The sequence below is a fragment of the Oncorhynchus mykiss genome, chromosome 6 (assembly GCF_013265735.2).
Source record: "Oncorhynchus mykiss isolate Arlee chromosome 6, USDA_OmykA_1.1, whole genome shotgun sequence".
In the NCBI taxonomy this organism is placed as follows: domain Eukaryota; kingdom Metazoa; phylum Chordata; class Actinopteri; order Salmoniformes; family Salmonidae; genus Oncorhynchus; species Oncorhynchus mykiss.
This window is the reverse complement of record NC_048570.1, coordinates 87748305-87771175: the sequence shown is the minus strand read 5'-3', so window position 1 is coordinate 87771175 and position 22871 is coordinate 87748305. Positions and strand designations below refer to the sequence as shown.

General features: G+C 43.0%; 1 protein-coding gene and 1 long non-coding RNA gene across 4 annotated transcripts; both read right to left on the bottom strand.

Moving 5' to 3' along the window:
- Window positions 1-6326: 6326 nt before the first annotated feature.
- On the bottom strand, window positions 6327-11607 carry LOC118964960. Of its 2 annotated transcripts, XR_005052275.1 has the most exons (3): window positions 11188-11607; window positions 10784-10878; window positions 6327-8896 (listed from the first exon to the last, which is right to left on the bottom strand). It is a non-coding gene; the product is annotated as an uncharacterized LOC118964960 (long non-coding RNA). The 2 variants fall into 2 exon arrangements; XR_005052274.1 differs by having other exon boundaries at window positions 10784-11607.
- Window positions 11608-11610: 3 nt separating this feature from the next.
- st3gal-i (alpha2,3-sialyltransferase) lies at window positions 11611-22120 on the bottom strand. 2 transcript variants are annotated; one of them, NM_001124401.1, is given in 6 exon segments: window positions 11611-11850; window positions 12663-12782; window positions 13354-13399; window positions 13644-13826; window positions 18539-18732; window positions 21733-22120. In NM_001124401.1, coding segments are annotated over 6 exon segments (981 nt in total). In that variant the 5' UTR covers window positions 21997-22120; the 3' UTR covers window positions 11611-11676.
- Window positions 22121-22871: the final 751 nt, after the last annotated feature.

Genomic DNA, 22871 nt, shown 5'->3' with positions numbered 1-22871 from the left:
TCAAATATGGTGGATAAATGAAGATAGTTCACTCAGGCCATTTCCCATTGAAAATAATGGTCAGTTCAAGTCTACTTTTAATGGTGTAGTCTTCCATAGACACCAATGCAATAGCAGCTGGGTCTGATCTAGTTAGTTCATTGACTTTCCTTGAACCAGAATAAAAACAGCGAGTGGGGTGTCTCACTTCCTCTTCCGTCTCTGGTAAAGCTCCACGTATTATGTACTTTAAGTGAGAAATGTGTTAATGATATAAATTCTCCATAACTTATCTGCTAGAATCAATAACCTCAAACTACAGTCGAGATCCTACGCCCACGTGAAAAATCCCTTCCCCAAACTTTCATCCGCGTGTGTTCCACTGTGTGTGTGTGTGGGGGGAGATACTGGATATAATGACAAGATACTTGTGTCTTCGCCCTAACAATGGGATTCATTGTCCACAGAGCGGAACGGCCTATTCCCCTCTTTGGATTGGTGGATACATATTGTTATTTGAACACTTTTTAAAATATTCGATGAGGGGTGTTGACATCCACCACCTGTGTTCAATGGAGATGCTAGCCTCACGAATGTGCATACTGTCTCGAATGGACTTAATCGTCATTTTTTAGTCAACGATTTAAACAAAATACTGTAATTTCAAAGTGGAAGAAAAATAGAAAACATGTTATTAAATGGAAAATAAAACACTGTGTTGTTTAGCTTCAACACCCCGAGTCAATACAATCACCTATGGCAACGATTACAACTGTCAGTCTCTCTGGGTAAGACTCTAAAAGCTTTTCACACCAGGATTGTTCAATATTTGCCCATTATTCTTCAAACTCTGTCAAGTTGGTTGTTGATCATTGCTAGACAGCCATTTTCAAGTCTTGTCATAGATATTCATGCCAAAAATGTAAATAAGCCACTCGGGAACATTCAATGTCATCTTGGTAAACAACTCCAGTGGATATTTGGCCTTGTATTTTAGGTTATTGTCCTGCTGAAAGTTGAATTTGTCTCCAAGTGTCTGGTGGAAAGCAGACTGAACCAGGTTTTCCTCTAGGATTTTGCCTGTGCTTAGCTCCATTCCGTTACTTTTTTTTATATAAAAATAACCTCCCTAGTCCTTGCCAATGACAAGCATACCCATAACATGTTGCAGCAACCAAAATGCTTGAAAATGTTTAGAGTGGTACTCAGAAATATTCCCTCTAAACTGCGTGCCTGCGCAGTAGCCTGAGACTGCCTCACAGAAGAAATATCAGCCCACGGAAAGAAGCACGAGATTGAACTTCATTCACTTTCGAGAGTTTTCCGTTAGTTAACACGAGCAACGTTTCCCTTTACTTTGGCAATTGTGATCGAATCAACAGCAGCATTAGCCACTTTCAACGCAACATACCTAAACAAGAAGAACTATGCAATGTGTTGTATGTGTCTATGTTGTAGGCAGAGCGCTTCGGACTAGGATTCTATTTTGCATGACTCAGCCAGTACACTAGACAGACTACACAGACCAGTGAGCATACCAAAAAGAGCTGCAGTAGGCCTATATGCAAATAGACCATTTCCATATATGGATCTGTGACATTTACTTTGAATTGGACTGTATTTCCAGCATGATCGGTCTTGAGTAAATGTGCTTGTTTTGAGATCAAAGGGAGAACTGCATGTATCCACGTGTGCACATTTTGTTTCTATCCTTTGCTAGTTAGTGAGTTATTAGCCCCGTTATAGATCATTTGTAGTCTGCAAATGGGGGAGTGAATGTTTCCTACAAGAGCATAAAACGTGCTTTGAGAGACATATTTGAAAAGCCAGTCAGGTCAAAGGGCTTTTTATTGTCTTAAAGGGGCAGTGTTGTATTTTGAGACAGGCTTGAATAAGATGAGTAGCCAATAGGCAGAGGGTAGCATAATGTATCTGATTCTCTGTAATACTATTGTGGGAATAATAATGCACCTTATTTTGTAAAGTGGTTTCCGGTATGGTACGCCACAATATTTTCAGTCACTTCCCTATCCGAAGGACAAGTGGATAAACAGGTTAATGTCAAGCCCCGTGTCACGAGGGACTGAGTGTGTGAGGTAGAATCAGGCGCAGAGAGTTTCACAGGTAAAAGTGCACTTTAATATGGCACCAAAATCCAATGCCCAAAACACCGGGTACACGGTTTGGAGCACGAACACACCCAACGACAACAACACGTAACACAAAATCAATACCGCGCAAAACAGGAGCGGTTTCACTAGCCTTAAATAAGGAAGCACATCAGAAAAACACAATTAGACACAGGAGCAACTAATAAGACAAAACAAACAGAAAAAGGGATCGGTGGCGGCTAGTAGGCCGGTGACGACGACCGCCGAGCACCGCCCGAACAGGCAGGGGAGCCAACTTCAGCGGGAGTCGTGACACCCTGCATGTTTTTTCCCCCAAAAGTTGGATGGAATGCAGGACTACATTGAGCACCACACATTGCTTGCTACAGTTGGAAAAAGATATATCGTTCAGCCATGTTAAAATGTTATGGGATGCATTTTCTCCAGTTTTTGATGGTACATTATGATCAAATAGCCACAGTATCCTACTTGGCCACTGTTAAAACTAACTTAAAGCGGGTACAGACCAAATACATAACACTTTGTATTCAGGACAAAGTATTGGCAGATTTACTTTAGTGCCTTGTTGCAAACAGCATGCATGTTTTGGAATATTTGTATTCTGTACAGACTTCCTTCTTTTCACTTTGTCATTTAGGTTAGTATTGTGGAGTAACCACAATGTTGTTGATCCATCCTCAGTTTTCTCCTATCACAGCCATTAAAATCTGCAACTGTTTTAAAGTCACCATTGGCCTCCCAGGGAAATCCCTGAGCTGTTTCCTTCCTCTGCAGCAAACGAGTCCTGTATCTTTGTAAAGACTGGGTGCATTGATTCACCACCCACAGTGTAATTAATAACTTCACCATGCTCAAAGGGATATTGAAAGTCAGTGGTTTTTACATTTTTAGGTGCCTTTCTTTGCCAGGCATTGGAAAACCTCCCTGGTCTTTGTGGATTAATCTGTGTTTGATTTCTACAATAATGTGTATCACTGCAGAGCAGATAAAAATGACAATTTGAAACAACAGGAAACGCATGTGAACGTGTTATATTTAGCAAAGTGCTTCCCTAAGCTTTACTTTCTAGAAAATACCCAGTTGTCCTTTTTAGGGGTTAACAAAAGTTAGGCAATGAACAGCTAGTTAGTTGGTGATTGACCGAGGTAATGACCAACAGGTCTGAGTTTATCATTATTAGTGCAGGGGCAGAAGAATGGATAGTTTCACAGTGATGCTGTTATCAATGTCAAATAGGGGAGAGTCTCTCACTCTCAAAGTAAAGGTACCTTAATAGAAAATGACTCAAGTATTCGTTTTTAAATATACATAAGTATCAAAGGTAAAAAATAATTTCAAATTCCATATAAACTAAACAGCAACATTTTCTATTTTTAAATGTATGGATAGCCAAAAAGGGTTCTCCTATTGGGGAAAGCCAAATAACCCTTTTTTCTATGTGTAGTCTAACACATGAATCATATGCCTTGACAAAATGACACAGACAACAGGGATGAGAGAAGACTAAACTCTAGCTGTTGCAGTGTTTATTCTTCAGTAGCTATTAACATGTTTTTCTCCTTGCCTTAAGACGACATTTCTTTAGATACCAGTCTCCTTTCGAACATAAATAGACTGTATGCACATCGTACATAGTAACTCTAAAGTAGCTCCTAGTATGTTACCTGTTGGTGTAACGGATGTGAAAAGGCTAGCTAGTTAACGGTGGTGCGCGCTAATAGCGTTTCAATCGGTGACATCACTTGCTGAGACCTTGAAGTAGTGGTTCCCCTTGCTCTGCAAGGGCAGCAGCTTTTGTGGAGAGATGGGTAATGATGCTTCGTGGGTGTCAGTTGTTGATGTGTGCAGAGGGTCCCTGGTTCAAGCCCGGGTATGGGCGAGGGGACGGACTAAAGTTGTATATTGGCACAGAAATGATTCACGTTACCAAAAATGTTATGGAAAGTTCCAAACACTGCACATCCAGTAAACCATATATTCAATACATTAGCTACACAATAAACATTAAAACCAAATATGATATATATATTTTGAATCAAAAACAAACACTCAGGAGGAAAAATGGCCCAGTGTAACTAGGGTATCAATGCCCAAGAAGTTTAAATTGTCCTATGATCGGGTTCTACCTGCAGGAACATTCAGGTGAATTTACATGTCATTTAGCAGACACTTTTGAAGCAAACTAGCAAGCAGGTCTACCCTACACCGGAGTCTTCTACCAACATTCCCTGTAGACAAACACACTTCACTTATACACAACCTGATCGCCCAGAGGGGGAGAGACTGACCGAGCAGTAGATAAGGCTCAGTAGTGGAAGTCAATGACTAGTACACCATGAAAAACTCCACTCAGTGAGGTGCAGGGTGAGTCTCTCAGCATCGGTCTCTGAGAATTCACAGTGTTCTGGAATTCTTTATTAACATGTTCTCTCAAACACTGAGTAAATGTAGAATGTTGGGCAGAGTCCAGCCTCCTCTCACTAGCTGATCGTTACACCTGCCAAAAGAGTTCTTCTTACACATTGGAAGCAGGAATGGAATTGTCGCTTTCACAAATAGGCAGCTTCCATCTTTGGGCAAGGGCTCTGACTAGGACCGAGTTTGAGGTCCGATCCTGCAGGGGGAAGCAGATAGCACTAAAAACGGATTATCCATGTTCTTAGATACCCCAATATTTACAGAAACATCAATGACATTCTCCTATTGATGTGCAATAATTCCAGATTATGAACGTCTGAATGAAATTGTCTCCCATAAATTGTGCATGTTCCTACAACATACATTGTGTCGGGGTGTATGTTGTGTATGCATCTTAGTTTGTCTCCTCTAAATAAATAAACTAATATATGCAGTGCATTCAGACCCCTTGGCTTTTTCCATATGTTGTTGCACTCCTATTCTAAAATGGATGAAATAAACCACACAAAGTGAAAACAGGTTAAGAATTTTTTGCAAACGTAAAAATAAAAACAGAAATACAAGTATTCACACCCTTTGCTATGAGACTCAATTTAGCTCAGGTGCATCCTGTTTCCATAGAAACATCAAGGATGATCAATAACTTGGGAGTCCAACTGTGGTAAATTCAATTGATTCAACATGATTTGGAAAGGCACCACACCGATCTATATAAAAAGGTCTCAGTTGACAGTGCATGTCGGGGGGGGGGGGGGGGGGGGGGGGGGGAAGTTGAAAAATCAAGCCATGAGGTCAAAGGAATTCTCTGTAGAGCTCCGAGACAAGATTGTGCCAAGGCACAGATCTGGGGAAGGGTGCCAACATTTTTTCGGCAGAATTGAAGGTCCCCAAGAACACAGTGGCCGCCATCATTATTAAATGGAAGAAGTTTGGAAAAGACTTCTAGAGCTGGCTGCACGGCCAAACTGAGGAATTGGGGGAGAAGGGCCTTGGTCAGGGAGGTGAACAAGACCCCAATGGTCACTGACAGAGCTCCAGAGCTCCTCTGAAGATGCATGAACCTTCCAGAAGTACAACTATCTCTGTATCACTCCACCAATCAGACCTTTAGGGCAGAGTTGACAGACGGAAGCCATTCCTCAGTAAAAGTGCATGACAGCCCGCTTGGAGTTTGCCAAAAGACACCTAAAGGACTCTCAGACCATGAGAAACAAGATTATCTGATGAAACCAAGATTAAACCCTTTAGCCTGAATACCAAGCATTATGTCTGGAGGAATCATGGTACCATCCCTACAGTGAAGTATAGTGGTGAAAGCATCATGCTATGAGGATGTTGTTCAGCGGCAGGGACTGGGAGACTAGTCAGGATCGAGGGAAAGACAAACGGAGCAAAGTACAGAGAGATCCTTGATGAAATCCTGCTCCAGAGCGCCCAGGACCTCAGACTGGGGTAAAGGTTCCCCTTCCAACAGGACAACGACCCAAAGTTTATAATTTGTATTTATTTAATTAGCACACGGCCAAGACAACACAGGTGTGGCTTCGGGACAAGTCTCTGAATGTCCTTGAGTGGCCCAGCCAGAGACCGGATTTGAACCCGATCTAACATCTCTGGAAAGACCTGAAAATAGCTGTGCAGCGACACTCCCCATCCAACCTGACAGAGCTTGAGAGAAGAAACTCTCCAAATATAGGTGCGCCAAGCCTGTAGCGTCATACCCAAGAAGACTTGAGGCTGTAATCTCTGCCAAAAGTCCATCAACAAAGTACTGAGTAAAGGGTCTGAATTCTTATGTAAATGTGATATTTCAGTTTATTTTGTATCCATAAAAAATCAAACAAACACAGTAAACACTGACTGAGTCAAGTTGCAGAATGAAGATTATTAAAGGGGAGACTCAGGTATGGGTGTGCGCACGCATGCACCCATATGTAACTGACTCAGGTATGGGTGTGCGCACGCATGCACCCATATGTAACTGACTCAGGTATGGGTGTACGTACGCATGCACCCATATGTAACTGACTCAGGTATGGGTGTACGTACGCATGCACCCATATGTAACTGACACTATACTGTAGCAGACTAACATTGGATGTAATGCATTTTATGTCTACCAGAGATTTAATTTAACACATTTAGAAAATTATGGAGATGACGATTGATATTAAAACACACAGCCACCAACATCGGAATAATCCAAAATGCACCTCAAATCACAATTTCATAAATTAAAGATGCAGTCCGTGATCTTAAGCACAACAAACTCGTAATATTTTGCAGGGATTTGATTGTATGATATCACACATTTTGTAAAAAATAAAATTACTTAGTACACACAACAAAAAAATGGGGACCACTTTTGGCTCATGAGCACCACTTTCAAAACTGTCTGAAATTATACAAACGTTTGAGAGTGCATCTTTAAAATTAATACTTCCCTTCACAAACAATATTTCTCCATAGTTATAATGGCCAATGCTTAATATATTTCAACATGTCAGAAGTCTAGCCTAATAAACATTTAACATAAAAACATGCGAAAACACCCGTCATAATTGAAATTCCTGAGAATGCGTACCTATTAGATATCCATGTTGACGTGACCTGTGCCCGCACTCCGCAAATCAGAGTTCACCACTTCTCCGCCTCTGCCGAGTGGCTTCGACATGAAGGATCACTCCGCGATAAAGGCACTTACACACTGTAAGCGACAATTGAACCGCAGAAGAAAAAAAAAGGTGTCTACCAGCAGTCACGGTTTTTGTCAGCTGGAATGTTGTCATTAAAAAAAACTTAGTGGGACAAGATGTACTCTGCTCATAGGTCAACCATGCGCGTCGGCCTCTCAAGACTTCAACTCATTTCACCTTGTGGCAGCTCAAACTCTAAGCCAGCGGCGCCGCTCACAGGAGCGGGCACCACAAATCGCACCACTTGCGTTTTGCCGCTCGCCACCATACTCCTATTGAAGTCTATTGAGACCCTCGCTTACCACGCCCCCTGCGTAGCTCAACTGAACATGAATTGGCAACTCCACTGCATTAGCATGGTTGGACCTCAGAGTAAAGAAACATCAGCACTGCGGTTCGACTTTGACATGTGTGGGTGAATAACTAGATGGACGAGTAATGTCGTCCTTTGAAAGTAGTGATTGGTCATTGCCCATGTCAGCTGCCTGTAAACATTTTAAAATATGTCGCCAAATTAGGGGATATTTCATGACTGTTTCCCGTGACGAAGCTCTCCAGTGTGCAGCATAGTCCCAGCCTAGCTGATGCAGGTGTTTGTTATTTTAATCAAAGTCAATGGAAAAGTAGAAATAAAATCCTTCCATGTAGTAGCATAGTAAAATTTACAGTATTACCAAATAAGGTTCAGAAATGACCTAACTATTCCCCATGGAATCAAAAACACCACCACATGTACATTTCTAAATCATTTACTTGTAAACACTACTGGTCGCTAAATCCAGAGAAATGACGGCCCACGTAAAAAACTATTGGTCACTAAAACCGGCTAGAAGAACCACGTAAAAACAGTTGGCTGGTATGCTCTGAGCGGTCGGCTGTGAAGGCCCTCACCAGTCTGAGCGGTCGGCTGTGAAGGCCCTCACCAGTCTGAGCGGTCGGCTGTGAAGGCCCTCACCAGTCTGAGCGGTCGGCTGTGAAGGCCCTCACCAGTCTGAGCGGTCGGCTGTGAAGGCCCTCACCAGTCTGAGCGGTCGGCTGTGAAGGCCCTCACCAGTCTGAGCGGTCGGCTGTGAAGGCCCTCAGACGCTATATACTTATAACTGGTTTATACTAAAGTGCTGTCCAGTTCCATGTTCATGATGTTGAGGCCCATCACTGTACTCTTGATAGTCACCAGACACACAAGTTTCCTTTGAAGATGTTTGTGATTTTTGGTCATCCTAATGACTTGAAATCTTATTGTACATGTATATTGCATAGTTATAACCGTCTAATACTGTTTACATATTAATTACATGTTTTATAGCAATAAAACATGTAATGAATATGTAAACAGTATTAAACGGTTATAACTATGCAATATACATACGTATATGAATAAATGGCATTACACTTATAGCCCTTTATAGACATGTTATAAACACATCAATATAAACAAGCGGAAACATTCACCTCCTGGAGCGAAAACCAATTACCTGGATTGACAAAAGGGTCCAGATTTATGGCACCCTCTCTCCAGCCTTGTGAGAATCTACCAGGCTGAGACCTGGTAGACCTGCCCTGACACCACAGGGTCCTAAATTCCTCTGCATGAGCCAGCGCCAAGAACGGTCTGGGAGGACTCTAGAAGCTCACCCATGTCAGAGCAATAAAACACCTTCATTAAGGCCTCTATAAAAAAAAAACACTTGTTTACCTTTATTTAACTAGGCAAGCCAGTTAAGAACACATTCTTATTTTCAATGACGGCCTAGAAACAGTGGGTTAACTGCCTTGTTCGAGGGCAGGAAGGGGTTGGAACACAATGCAACCAGGCTGGGTAGCCATTTGATTACCTGGTCAGGAGTCTTATGGCTTGGGGGTAAAAACTGTTGAGAAGCCTTTTTGTCCTAGACTTGGCACTCCGATACAGCTTGCCATGCGGAAGCAGAGAGAACAGTCTAATGGATGGCTGGGGTCTTTGACAATTTTTAGGGCCTTCCTCTGACACCACCTGGTGTAGAGGTCCTGGATGGCAGGCAGCTTAGCCCCAGTGATGTACTGGGCTGTATGCACTACCCTCTGTAGTGCCTTGCAGTCAGAGGCCGAGCAGTTGCCGTACCAGGCAGTGATACAACCAGTCAGGATGCTCTTGATGTTGCAGCTGTAGAACCTTTTTGAGGATCTCAGCACCCATGTCAAATCTTTTTAGTTTCCTGATTAAATGAAAAAGTTTTTTTGCTCATCCATTTAAACACACATCCATTTACTTTCACTGAAAAAAGTAGGAGGATTATATAACATCTTACAATGTCTGAATACAAAGTTAAAAGGCGATGACCCTCCCAGTAATTTACCCACTACTGCTAGCCCGGAGCGGTGGAGTGATCCACTAAAGTGATCCACGGTGTCAGCGGCAGGTAGCCTCGTGGTTAGACTAGTAACCGAGCGTTGGACTAGTAACCAGCAGGTAGCCTCGTGGTTAGAGCGTTGGACTAGTAACCAGCAGGTAGCCTCGTGGTTAGAGCGTTGGACTAGTAACCAGCAGGTAGCCTCGTGGTTAGAGCGTTGGACTAGTAACCAGCAGGTAGCCTCGTGGTTAGAGCGTTGGACTAGTAACCAGCAGGTAGCCTCGTGGTTAGAGCGTTGGACTAGTAACCAGCAGGTAGCCTCGTGGTTAGAGCGTTGGACTAGTAACCAGCAGGTAGCCTCGTGGTTAGAGCGTTGGACTAGTAACCAGCAGGTAGCCTCGTGGTTAGAGCGTTGGACTAGTAACCAGCAGGTAGCCTCGTGGTTAGAGCGTTGGACTAGTAACCGATAGGCTGCCAGATCTGACAAGGTAAAAATCTGTCGTTCTGCCCCTGAACAAGGCAGTTAACCCACTGTTCCTAGGCCGCCATTGAAAATAAGAATGTGTTTTTAACTGACTTGCCTTGTTAAATACAGGTAAAAAATAAATGGCTGTGAGTTTTTATCCCATTTGGGGCAATATTTTTAAGGAGTAAACCCTTCACTGCTGATCCTCGAGGGAAATAGAGCAAATGTGACGAAGTAGCCAATGATCAAAATGCATATAAAAACCTTATACAATTAAGTGTACACATTGTCATTTCACCTATATTCATTGTAGTGACTAATATTTGTAAGATTTTTTTGGCCCATCCTATAGCCTTTCAGTCGGAGTGACTCCAAGCTCCTTTACTACGTGTTACCTCCTCTTCGATTCACAATAGAACTAGAATTAGTGTAGGCCTAATAAATATGTTAAATGTAGGCTAAACTAAAGTCCCATATGCAATAGGTTATAGCTAGGAGGACACTATCTGATGTGAATATGTGTAACATTCAACCTATGGGAGGCTAGGCTTGCCTATATCAACACCATTTTGGACCTCATTTTGCTTTAAATAGCTATTTAAACCGACAATAGGCTATCGTGTTGATTTAAGCTAGCCCAGCAAATATCACATCCACGACAATGAAGATGGCTCTATTGTCGATCTGAACGTCTATATAGGCTAAGCCAGTCAGTCAATAGCATGTGTTAGAGAATAGGAGAGCAGTCAGTCAGTCACTTACTGAATGGGTTTCATAAGTAGTGAAGCCATGAGGAGGCTAGGCTTCACCTCAGCGGATTTCTGGTGTAGCTTCACTTTACTGGACACTTGGTGAACCTAGCCAGACCAGGCAATTTACACTGTTAAACAAGGTAGGCTAGATCGGCTAGATAAGGATTATAAAAACATTGTAGCTCTAACGTACTTGTAGGCTAGTGTACACATCCATGCAGCCTCATATGCTGAGATATTATTAGGCCCTAGTAGCAGTGTAGGTGAAGGCTGAAGTCGTAGGCCTAGCGCTTTATGAAATTCATTCTTAGGCTTCATTTTTAAGGTGATGGCTGTAGTTTCCTTAACAATACCACAATGAATGTAAATTCACATGTTGAAACAGAAATGATAACACGGGAGATTCATACTTACATCACAGGTGGTGAATATTGTCAGGAACTAGGCATCTTACACTGAGGTAATCGTCCAGACAGATTCTTTCATGTGATGCAGTTAATTTGAGTATCAGAACGTGCCGGGGGACTTCTGTTAAGGATGCATTAGTGAAAAAAAAGCATTGGGTCATGCCAATTTTAAACTGGCCGAGACGGAATTTGTTACTGGATACAATTATCTGCTGACCGTCCTCAGCATCGTGGCTAATTTCACCAGGTTGGCCTATGAGAAAAGCTAGTAGCTAGCCATTTTAGACCAATGGTTAAACCATGTTCTAAGCCAAAGTTCATAAATTTGGCCCCAAATTGTTCAAGTTCACACAAAACCAAAAACGGTAGTGCAGATAAAAGGAGAAGGGATTTGAGTATGTAAACCCTGTGCAATGTAGACAACAGGCTATTTGATTAATCCGCTTTAATAAAAAGCTCTTTATAGTGTATATACAGCTGTAAGGGACATTATGAATTATAAACTAAATCCCTTAAATAGCTGTAGTTTGTGTATTTCCGAGAGCCTCATGGTGACGTTGTACTCGTAGTTTCCATCGTGTATTCCAGTTTGGAGATTTTTATCCACTAAGGTTTCCCAGTAGTGGTGCCAGTTCCCAGCTTTGTCTTTCCCAAATCCATACACATTCACCTGCAATGGAAAAACATGTTTAGAGTTAGTTTCATAATGTTAAGCAAAAGGTTTTATTTATGGCGATGGGATATATTGTGTATGCAGCCTACATGATTTGGGCCAGTAATATGTGACGATACCACAGATTGTCAAAACTATGCCAATCCATTAGGTGTCAGGGTTGGTTTCCTGCACTGCAATCGTGTGTAGTACACAGTGTGCATCACAATACAGTGTGTAGTGGGGCGGCAGGTAGCCTAGTGCATTGGGACAGTAACCGGAGCATTGGGCCAGTAACCGAAGCATTGGGCCAGTAACCGGAAGGTTGCAGGAACGAATCCCTGAGCTGACAAGGAAAAAAATCTGTCACTCTGCCCCTGAACAAGGCAGTTAACCCACTGTTCCCCGGGTGCCGAAGACGTGGATGACGATTAAGGCAGCCCCCCCACACCTCTATCTCTCTGATTCAGAGGGGTTAGGATAAAAGCGAAAGACACATTTCAGTTGGACAACTGACTGGGTATTCCCCTTTCCCTAGTATACAGTGTGTCTTGCTGAGGAAGTACATGCCCATCCACATTCTTAACAGAACATGTTGATATTTAGTATTTATTAGGATCCACATTAGTTCCTGTCAGGGCATGAGCTACTCCTCCTGGGGTCCAAACAATCATGTCGCAAAAGCCTACATCATAAATAAACTATAATTCAACACAAAACACTAATAGTACAAATGTACAATATAAAATCCACTACTGTGCTTTTGCGTGAGTCTCTTCCGCGTTGTGCCATGAGGTGTTGTTGTGTCTGTAGATCTCTATAGGTCTTACCTTGTCACAGATGTGTAGGGATAATATCAAAGCCATGAATCCAGTAGAGGGGTATTTGCCCTGATAGTCAAGCCAGGTTTCATGAACATATTTCATGAACACAGGATTCAGAACCAATACCTGCATGAAATATACTGCACATTACATGTCTATCAACCTGATTTAAATAGAAAAAGAGGAATTTATATTGTGATGCATCAAATGTGAGAAGTCACTTTGTTAGATTGATAGTGTCAGAGATGGGATGCCATGATGCAGTTCGTACACTCCCATTCCGATGCCGTCTCAAGCTCTGACTCATAATGACACATTCACCCCTAGGCAAATAATAATGCCAATGTAGCTCAGTTGGTAGAGCATGGCGCTTGCAACACCGGGGTTGTGGGTTCAATTCCCATAGTGGATCACTATGAAAATGTATGCACTCACTAAGTTGCTCTGGAAAAGAGTGTGCTAAATTACTAAATAAATTAAAAATACATTTGACATCACCGCCTCCTTTGTTAGGAAACCACCTAACCATATATTTAGTTGTTTGTTTTAAAATGTATATCTAAACATGGCTCTGCCCATTACACACATCCTCAACGACAAGCAGACCTACTGTCTAAGAGACAATATAAAAGATCATGCATTAGATATTGACTGTGTAGATGAATAATAACCCCAATAAATTAACAAGGTGACTCACCAAATCTTTGTTGGCCTTTATCTTCTGTCTAAGTGGTAAATATGACCTGTTGAATAAAAGAAGACTTCATTTCATCTAGGAGGTGCTAGCTATGTTACCTTGGGAAAATGCATGTTGTAAGAGGGTTTCCCCAACTCCAGTAGCCCTGGACAAACACACCTGATTCAACTTGTCAACTAATCATCAAGCCTTCAATGAGTTGAATCAGGTGTTCTTGTCCAGGGACTGTAGGACCGGTGTTGATGAACACTTAACTAAATCAGAAGAGTCCATGATAAGTTGTTACTCACAAAGTGATGTTAGACCCAGTGGTCATGGCGCCTGGTAGCCACTGAAGGTCCAGAGTCTTGAAAGGGATCAACAGGAACCTAGTGGCTTTGTCCAGATCTATTGCACTCTCTGGGTACATGACGTGATACGTGGTCCGTGTCCCAACATCCTCCTCATAGCCAGAGGTAGGAGCCTTGTTCATTCTAGATAGCACAGTAAATAGCAGGAATCCATACAATGACTGCAATATTTCAAAGCTCTTCGTTCAACACAGCGACGGCACAGGTAGCGCCATTCAAAACACAGCGACGGCACGGGTAGCACCATTCAAAACACAGCGACGGCACAGGTAGCGCCATTCAAAACACAGCGACGGCACAGGTAGCGCCATTCAAAACACAGCGACAGCACGGGTAGCGCCATTCAAAACACAGCGACGGCACGGGTAACGCCATTCAAAACACAGCGACAGTACGGGTAGCGCCATTCAAAACACAGCGACGGCACGGGCAGCACTATCTTTCTTTAAAGTAGTTGATTTCTTATTTTCAGCTTCTACAAGTTGATTGGCAGTCAGTAAACAAACTGGAATGGTGCCTGCTGCTACCTGGAGTGTGCCGTCTGTACAGGCATAAAGCCAAGGTCAGCTATGGAAGGTTGGTTCTTTTCTACTGGACTACCTGGAGTGTGCCGTCTGTACAGGCATAAAGACAAGGTCAGCTATGGAAGGTTGGTTCTTTTCTACTGGACTACCTGGAGTGTGCCGTCTGTACAGGCATAAAGACAAGGTCAGCTATGGAAGGTTGGTTCTTTTCTACTGGACTACCTGGAGTGTGCCGTCTGTACAGGCATAAAGACAAGGTCAGCTATGGAAGGTTGGTTCTTTTCTACTGGACTACCTGGAGTGTGCCGTCTGTACAGGCATAAAGACAAGGTCAGCTATGGAAGGTTGGTTCTTTTCTACTGGACTACCTGGAGTGTGCCGTCTGTACAGGCATAAAGACAAGGTCAGCTATGGAAGGTTGGTTCTTTTCTACTGGACTACCTGGAGTGTGCTGTCTGTACAGGCATAAAGACAAGGTCAGCTATGGAAGGTTTGTTCTTTTCTACTGGACTACCTGGAGTGTGCTGTCTGTACAGGCATAAAGACAAGGTCAGCTATGGAAGGTTGGTTATTTTCTACTGGACTACCTGGAGTGTGCCGTCTGTACAGGCATAAAGACAAGGTCAGCTATGGAAGGTTGGTTCTTTTCTACTGGACTACCTGGAGTGTGCCGTCTGTACAGGCATAAAGACAAGGTCAGCTATGGAAGGTTGGTTCTTTTCTACTGGACTACCTGGAGTGTGCCGTCTGTACAGGCATAAAGACAAGGTCAGCTATGGAAGGTTGGTTCTTTTCTACTGGACTACCTGGAGTGTGCCGTCTGTACAGGCATAAAGACAAGGTCAGCTATGGAAGGTTGGTTCTTTTCTACTGGACTACCTGGAGTGTGCCGTCTGTACAGGCATAAAGACAAGGTCAGCTATGGAAGGTTGGTTCTTTTCTACTGGACTACCTGGAGTGTGCCGTCTGTACAGGCATAAAGACAAGGTCAGCTATGGAAGGTTGGTTCTTTTCTACTGGACTACCTGGAGTGTGCCGTCTGTACAGGCATAAAGACAAGGTCAGCTATGGAAGGTTGGTTCTTTTCTACTGGACTACCTGGAGTGTGCCGTCTGTACAGGCATAAAGACAAGGTCAGCTATGGAAGGTTGGTTCTTTTCTACTGGACTACCTGGAGTGTGCTGTCTGTACAGGCATAAAGACAAGGTCAGCTATGGAAGGTTGGTTATTTTCTACTGGACTACCTGGAGTGTGCTGTCTGTACAGGCATAAAGACAAGGTCAGCTATGGAAGGTTGGTTCTTTTCTACTGGACTACCTGGAGTGTGCCATCTGTACAGGCATAAAGCCAAGGTCAGCTATGGAAGGTTGGATCTTTTCTACTGGACTACCTGGAGTGTGCCGTCTGTACAGGCATAAAGCCAAGGTCAGCTATGGAAGGTTGGTTCTTTTCTACTGGACTACCTGGAGTGTGCCGTCTGTACAGGCATAAAGACAAGGTCAGCTATGGAAGGTTGGTTCTTTTCTACTGGACTACCTGGAGTGTGCCGTCTGTACAGGCATAAAGACAAGGTCAGCTATGGAAGGTTTGTTATTTTCTACTGGACTACCTGGAGTGTGCTGTCTGTACAGGCATAAAGACAAGGTCAGCTATGGAAGGTTGGTTCTTTTCTACTGGACTACCTGGAGTGTGCTGTCTGTACAGGCATAAAGACAAGGTCAGCTATGGAAGGTTTGTTCTTTTCTACTGGACTACCTGGAGTGTGCTGTCTGTACAGGCATAAAGACAAGGTCAGCTATGGAAGGTTGGTTCTTTTCTACTGGACTACCTGGAGTGTGCTGTCTGTACAGGCATAAAGACAAGGTCAGCTATGGAAGGTTGGTTATTTTCTACTGGACTACCTGGAGTGTGCTGTCTGTACAGGCATAAAGCCAAGGTTGGTTATTTACTGTCACATGCAGCTATGGAAGGTTTGTTATTTTCTACTGGAGCGTGACTTCCTTCACTACTTCCCACATATCTAAAAGCGTTGGATTGGTGGAGGCACGGGCTAGCTAGTGGGAGTTCCACCACATCTTACAGTGCCTACAGAAAGTATTCAGACCCCTTGACTATTCCCACATTTTGTTACGTTACAGCCTTATTCTCAAATTGATTAAATCGTCGCACCCCACCCCCCTCAAATCTACACACAATTCCCAATAATGACAAAGCAAAAGCAGGTTTAAAATTGTTGCAAATTTATATTTAAAAAAAAACACAATTACATAGGTATTTGGACTATACACTCAGTACTTTGTTGAAGCACCTTTGGCAGAGATTACAGCCTCCAGTTTTATGGGTATAACTACAAGCTTGGCACACCTGTATTTGGGGAGTTACTCCCCATTTGTCGCTGCAGATCCTTTCAACCTCTGTCAGGTTGGTTGGGGAGTGTCGCTGCACAGCTAATTTTCAGGTTTCTCCAGACATGTTTGATCAGGTTCAAGTCCGGGCTCTGGCAGTGCCACTCAATGACTTGTACCGAAGCTACTCCTGCGTTGTCTTGGCTGTGTGCTTAGGGTTGTTGTCCTGTTGGAAGGTGAACCGTCACCCCAGTCTGAGGTCCTAAGCGCTCTGGAGCTGGTTTTCATCAAGGATCTCTCTGTACTTTGCTCTGTTCATCTTTCCCTCAATCCCGACTAGTCTCCCAGTCCCTGCCACTGAATAACATCCCCACAGCATACTTCCACCACGCTTTACCGTGGGATGGTGCCAGGTTTCCTCCAAGCGTGACGTTTGGTATTCAGGACAAAGAGTTTAATCAAATCAGAGAATCTTGTGTCTCATGGTCAGAGTCCTTTAGGTGCCTTTTGGCAAACTCCCAAGCAGGGTGTCATGTGCCTTTCACTGAGGAGTGGCTTCCGTCTGGCCACTACCATAAAGGTCTGATTGGTGTGGTTCTGCAGAGATCATTGTCCTTCTGGAAGGTTCTCCCTTCTCCCCAGAGGAACTCTAGAGCTCTGTCAGTTAACATCAGGTTCTTGGTCACCTCCCTGACCAAGACCCTTCTCCCCCAATTCCTCAGTTTGGCCGGGCAGCCAGCTCTAGGAAAAGTCTTGGTGGTTCCAAACTTCGTCCATTTAAGAATGATGGAGGTCACGGTTCTGGTCACCATAGCAGCATGCGCTCCAGCACGTATATTTCACTGGTCACCCCCAAAGCAATTGTTTGTTTTTTTTAATCACTGGAGCTGAAGACTCATATCTCCCTCACTAACTTTAAGCACCGGCTGTCAGAGCAACTCACAGATCACTGCACATAGCCCATCTGCAAATAGCCCATCCAACTACCTCATCCCCATACTGCATTTATTTTTTTGCTCCTTTGCACCCCAGCATCTCTACTTGCACACTCATCTTCTGCATATCTATTACTCCAGTGTTTAATTGCTATATTGTAATTATTTTGCCACTATGGCCTATTTATTGCCTTACCTCATTTGCACACACTGTAGAGACTTTTTTTCTATTGTGTTATTGACTGTATGTTTGTGTATTCCATGTGTAACCCTGTGTTGTTGTTTGTGTCGCACTGCTTTGCTTTATCTTGGCCAGGTCGCAGTTGTAAATGAGAACTTGTTCTCAACTTGCCTACCTGGTTAAATAAAATAAAAAATAAATGGAAACAGGATGCAGCTCAATTTCTGAGTTTCATAGCATAGGGTCTGAATCCTTATGGAAATTTGATATGAATTTGCAAAAAAAATTGAAAACCTCTTTCCACTTTGTCATTATGGGGTATTGTGTGTAGATTGAGGATGATTTTTTATTTAATCAATTTTAGAATAAGGTTGTAACGTAACAAAATGTGGAAAAAGGGAAGGGGTCTGAATCCTTTCCGAATGCAGTGTATTTAGTCATTTCTTTTCAAACCAATGATGGAAAGTGAACAGGTGCACAGTGAGCTGGTGGGGATAATTGGGACATAACTCTCAATTAAATTGGCTGATCCCTTCTACTGACCTGGATGGCAGACGTGCACAGACTGGGTTCTACCTGCGCCTGAGCACCTGTCTCTTTGCCCTCCCACTTGGCAGTGGTATAATTATAATTGTTTTGTATACAGTTTGTCTTTGTTGTTCTGAACCCACTGCCCCCCAAGTTGTGACATCTTCAAGTTCGCCACCCTGACCCCTGGTATGCCCTGTACGGAGCTTGCGTGCGCCCGGTTGCCCCCCCTCCCTCCCCCAGTCTGCCCTGTACGGAGCTTGCGTGCCCAAACAGGCTTTGTGACAAGTGCGCCCTCGGTCAACACCCTCTGTTGGCCTACCTTATGACGACGTCACTGGAGTCTATGAGGGCTCCGTAGTAGGAACCCTTGAGGTTCCCAGAGTTCCCCACCACAGCACAGCTTCCATGGCGCTCACGGCCCGCGTCCATGTGGAGGTCAGCATCAGGGATGACCTGGAACAACTTCTCCACCACGTCGCTGAATTTGGCTGTGCTACTGTCATTCTGGATTTCCTGGTGATAAGATGGTACTTATTAAATTATTATTATTATTATTCAATTATTACTTATTATTATTAAATAAATACACAATGGACAAGCAGCACAACTCAGATGACAATCATAACGTCAGCCCAAACCAGTCAAATCTGATTATGTATATTGTGTGATTTGTATATAATGATTTCATGTTCACCTGCCCAGCGACTGCAGATGGAACTGAGCTGTTAAATCTGCTGCAATGCATCATTTCTGAGTATTCTGAGACTTATGTTTGGATTGTACATGGTCTCTGTCCAGAAAAACAGGTTATTGTTGACTACAATATAAGCGTTGTCAGTGACAACCCATGTATTGCAGCGTGTGAAAGAGCTGGCCTTGCTACATCACTTAGAGGCTTAAAAACAGAAGCAAACAAGCTGAACTGACAGCTAAAACTGTGGTTCACCAGCTGCAGTCACACAGGCAACCAAATTCTGACCTTTGTTCCACAAGGATCTCTAAACAATGACACACCAGTTCATTCAATAATTAGGTCAGAGGGATCCCAAGTGTTCAATTAACCAGCCAATCAGAATTCACAACCAATTAACAGGGAATAGGCACAATTTACATTGTCTCTATAGTATGACTGGAATGACAAATGGTTCAAATGAAAGGATTTCTGCATCCAACTTGTTTTATCCGGTAGATTAGCAATACATTAAAACAATGTCCTTGTAGTGAAGGGCTCACTCATTCACATAGCCTAAACCCAACCAATAAAAGTTCATTCTGAATTAAACTTATAAACAACAAGAGAAAAAAAACATGCAACAGTATTAACAAGATACTTAACTTTAGAAAATAATGAACATGTTTGGACATTTCAATGTATAGTTGTAGTGAGCGTTTGGGACATTCATTGACCAACGTTAATGGCTAATCCAGTGGTCACCAACCAACCGGTCGATCTCCAAACATTTCTTTAAAATACCCAACGATAAAGCCTTGTGTTCCTATTTTTTTTTTTTTATTATTATTCGTGTCGGGCTGTTGTTGTTAGGTGCAGCCAATTTAGCTTCCCTCTGCGCCCCGGGTAGGCAAACTGTTACCGTGTCACGTGCTGAAGGTACAAACTGCCTCCCCCGTGGGCCTGGAGAGGAAATTCAGTGCACTATGCCTATGCTGGTGAATCAGATTGCTCAAATGACCGAGTCTGCAGTAACGTAGCAGGCATAAAAGAAAGCTACGGCAAAATTGATACTGTGATATTTCAAAACCATGACTAGATTGACACTCAACGAATACAGCAAAGAGCTGGTGTTTTATGAGTGAGTTCATGTTTAAGTTCTTACTCAGCACTGTCAACACTTTGTATTCAACACTTTATCACCAACGCTACATCAAGCAGTGCAGCAGTAATGATTGAGTTTGAAGTGCATCTATAGGCTTGCGTTGTATTTTTAGCAAGTTGGGTCTTTTTTTAATATCAATGAATATTTCACTTTCTCTGTTCATGGGAGTAACATGAATTTGTGCATGAGGCAGAAATAATGCGCACCCTCCGCTGAGACCGACTCAGGTTTCGCCATCAGCTGTAACACGGTGTCTCTTTTTGGTCCAGTGTCAGTGGAAGAAAGGGAGAACGGAGGGATGTTGAGTGACGGACCCTCAGTCTGCTGCGCTCTCCCTCCGCTGAGACCGACCATCAGATGTAGGCACCATCAGCCCAGTAAAATGAAAAGCTAATTATTTAAAATGCATGCTCACTCAGCTGTGCCTCAAGTAATACAACAATAGATCTATTACCGGTGTGATCATATCGTCCACCTCAAATTTTGAAATAAATGTCTCGAACAACAATGCATTCATTGGCAGGTAAATTCAAGCAAAGCCAGTATGCGGTGATAATGTATTGGGCCTATAGTTTACTGCACAAACCTCATCGCCACAGTACTGTTTTTAATTGGTTATTGTTGCATAGGCTTACATTTAAATCATGTTAATAAACATCAGAGCGGTAGATCTCGGCATGCATTTTGACTCTGATCTTGTCCCAAAAGGTTGGTGACCACTGGGCCAATCTATATTGGAGGCTACTGTGACAGATGATCAGTCTCATGGGCAAAAACTAGTTGAATAAATGTTTCCACATCATAGGTCTATGACCTTGCATCAAACTGGAAAATTGATCGGACTTGCATAAAATCAATGTGAGGGAATTGCGTCTTCTTCACCCAACGTTTAATCGAAATCCAATGACATGGTATAATGTTTTGTTGATTTCACGTTAGTTGACAGCTCAACCGAAATGTTAATCAAAACGAAAAAGGTTTAAATGATGTCTGCGCTCAGTGGAGTTGTTCTTTAGAGATGGGGTAAGTTAGTGCAATAAAGTATTGAATAAGCAATAATTTACCCGTCACACGCCATTCTGGTGGGATCGTGTTATTTTTCCTATTTGTTGCTAGGGTCAGTGTATAGGCTATAACTTTAATTAATTATAGGCCTATTACTGAATGAGAACGTGTTGGACTTGCGCTGGAAATGCTTTTATTTATCCAATGTTTGTCATAGCTTTTTGTTTTGTAACGACCATGGGTTAATAAACGCGGATATCGACTCTGCCGCTCGAGCATGCTTTTTGGGGCACAGCCGATAGCGCGCTGGACTTCGGGCTAGAAGGTCGAGGGTTCGAGGCCTGCTCCGTGCCTGTTTCATTACCCTGGTGTCAGAAGTGATCGGACCTTGCATCCACGACAGTGCGTGTGCTTGGCCAGTGAGTGCGTTCCTAGAAGACGTTGATTCGCAAGCTAGCACGAAGACGCGCTCTTTGAAAGGAGGGAGTAGTGTAACGACCCTGGGTGGATAAACAAGGATATCGACTCTGCCGCTCGAGCATTCTTTTTGGGGCATAGTCGATAGTGCGCTGGATTTCGGACTATAAGGTCGAGGCCAGCTCTCTGCCTATTACATTAGTTAAGACATGTTTAAAAATATATATATAATAATCAAAAAATATATTTAGCCTACCCGCCACCACGTTCTGGCATCATCGGATAGTTTCTTGTTCTCTCTCGTCAGAAATGGTTTGATAGATCTGATGAAGCGCTTCTGAAACCATGGGTCGTTGTCCGGCGGTGGAGAGAAGATTCCGTCCAGCGGCCGAAGGGCATTTCTTATAAAATCCACAAATGAATTGGAGGATTGCTGTCCAGAATAAAACACAATGATGGTAGTGATGCATATTAGAACAGTGGTTAGAAGGCATTTTCTAATCCTGAAGCTCCTAATCATTTCGTAGGTGGTATAGAATCCTCACCACCTGTGAAGAGATCAATAATGAATATGTGAAAACACCCCTAATAATGCTGGTTTCAAACCATCAAGGATCTGGGAAGTCGGAACTCTCGGACTTCCAAGCTTTCAAGACGACTGCGAACTTTGAAAGAAAAATCGTTTGATTCTTCTTCTATCAGGTTTAACGGCGGTTGGCATCCAATTTGTTGCATTAGCGCCACCTACTAGACTGGAGTACAACTCCCTTGCTTGAAAAATACAAATGTACTAAATAAATACCCTACCATCTAACACTACCCTCACTAATTTCAAAATTATATATTATAAATTATTATAACATTATAAAATGAATACCACCCTACTCCATTACATTTATTTATTCCTACCTCATGCCATCATCCTGAAAGGTATGGGACATCACCACTTAACACACCCTGTAAATCTTCTGATGTCAAGCCTCGCACACCCAAATACCTCTTTACAGCTGCCACCACAACCTCAATTTTCTGTGACTTGCTATAAATTATACAAATCTAATCTTACTGAAACTTATATCACTTTTTGGCCTATCCCTTTGTACTGGTATACCTCTACTACTTTAACCACTCACATTGACAACCTGAAAATCTGCTCAGCAAGGAAGAAGACACTGCTGCAGAACGGCCATAAAAAAAGCCAGACTACGGTTTGCTTCTGCACACGGGGACAAAGATCGTACTTTTTGGAGAAATGTCCTCTGGTCTGATGAAACAAAAATAGAACTGTTTGGCCATAATGACCATCGTTATGTTTGGAGGAAAAAGGGGAGGCTTGCAAGCCGAAGAACACCATCCCAACCATGAAGCAGGAGGGACTGGTGCACTTCACACAAA

Coding starts and splice junctions, on each gene's coding strand:
- st3gal-i (XM_036979107.1), bottom strand. CDS start 18,967: ATGATGCATTGCAGCAGATTTAACAGCTCAGTTCCATCTGCAGTCGCT. Junction 18,733..18,913: donor CATCTGCAGTCGCTGGGCAG/GTGAACATGAAA, acceptor TCTTATCACCAG/GAAATCCAGAATGACAGTAG. Junction 12,783..13,353: donor TAAAGGCCAACAAAGATTTG/GTGAGTCACCTT, acceptor TATTTCATGCAG/GTATTGGTTCTGAATCCTGT.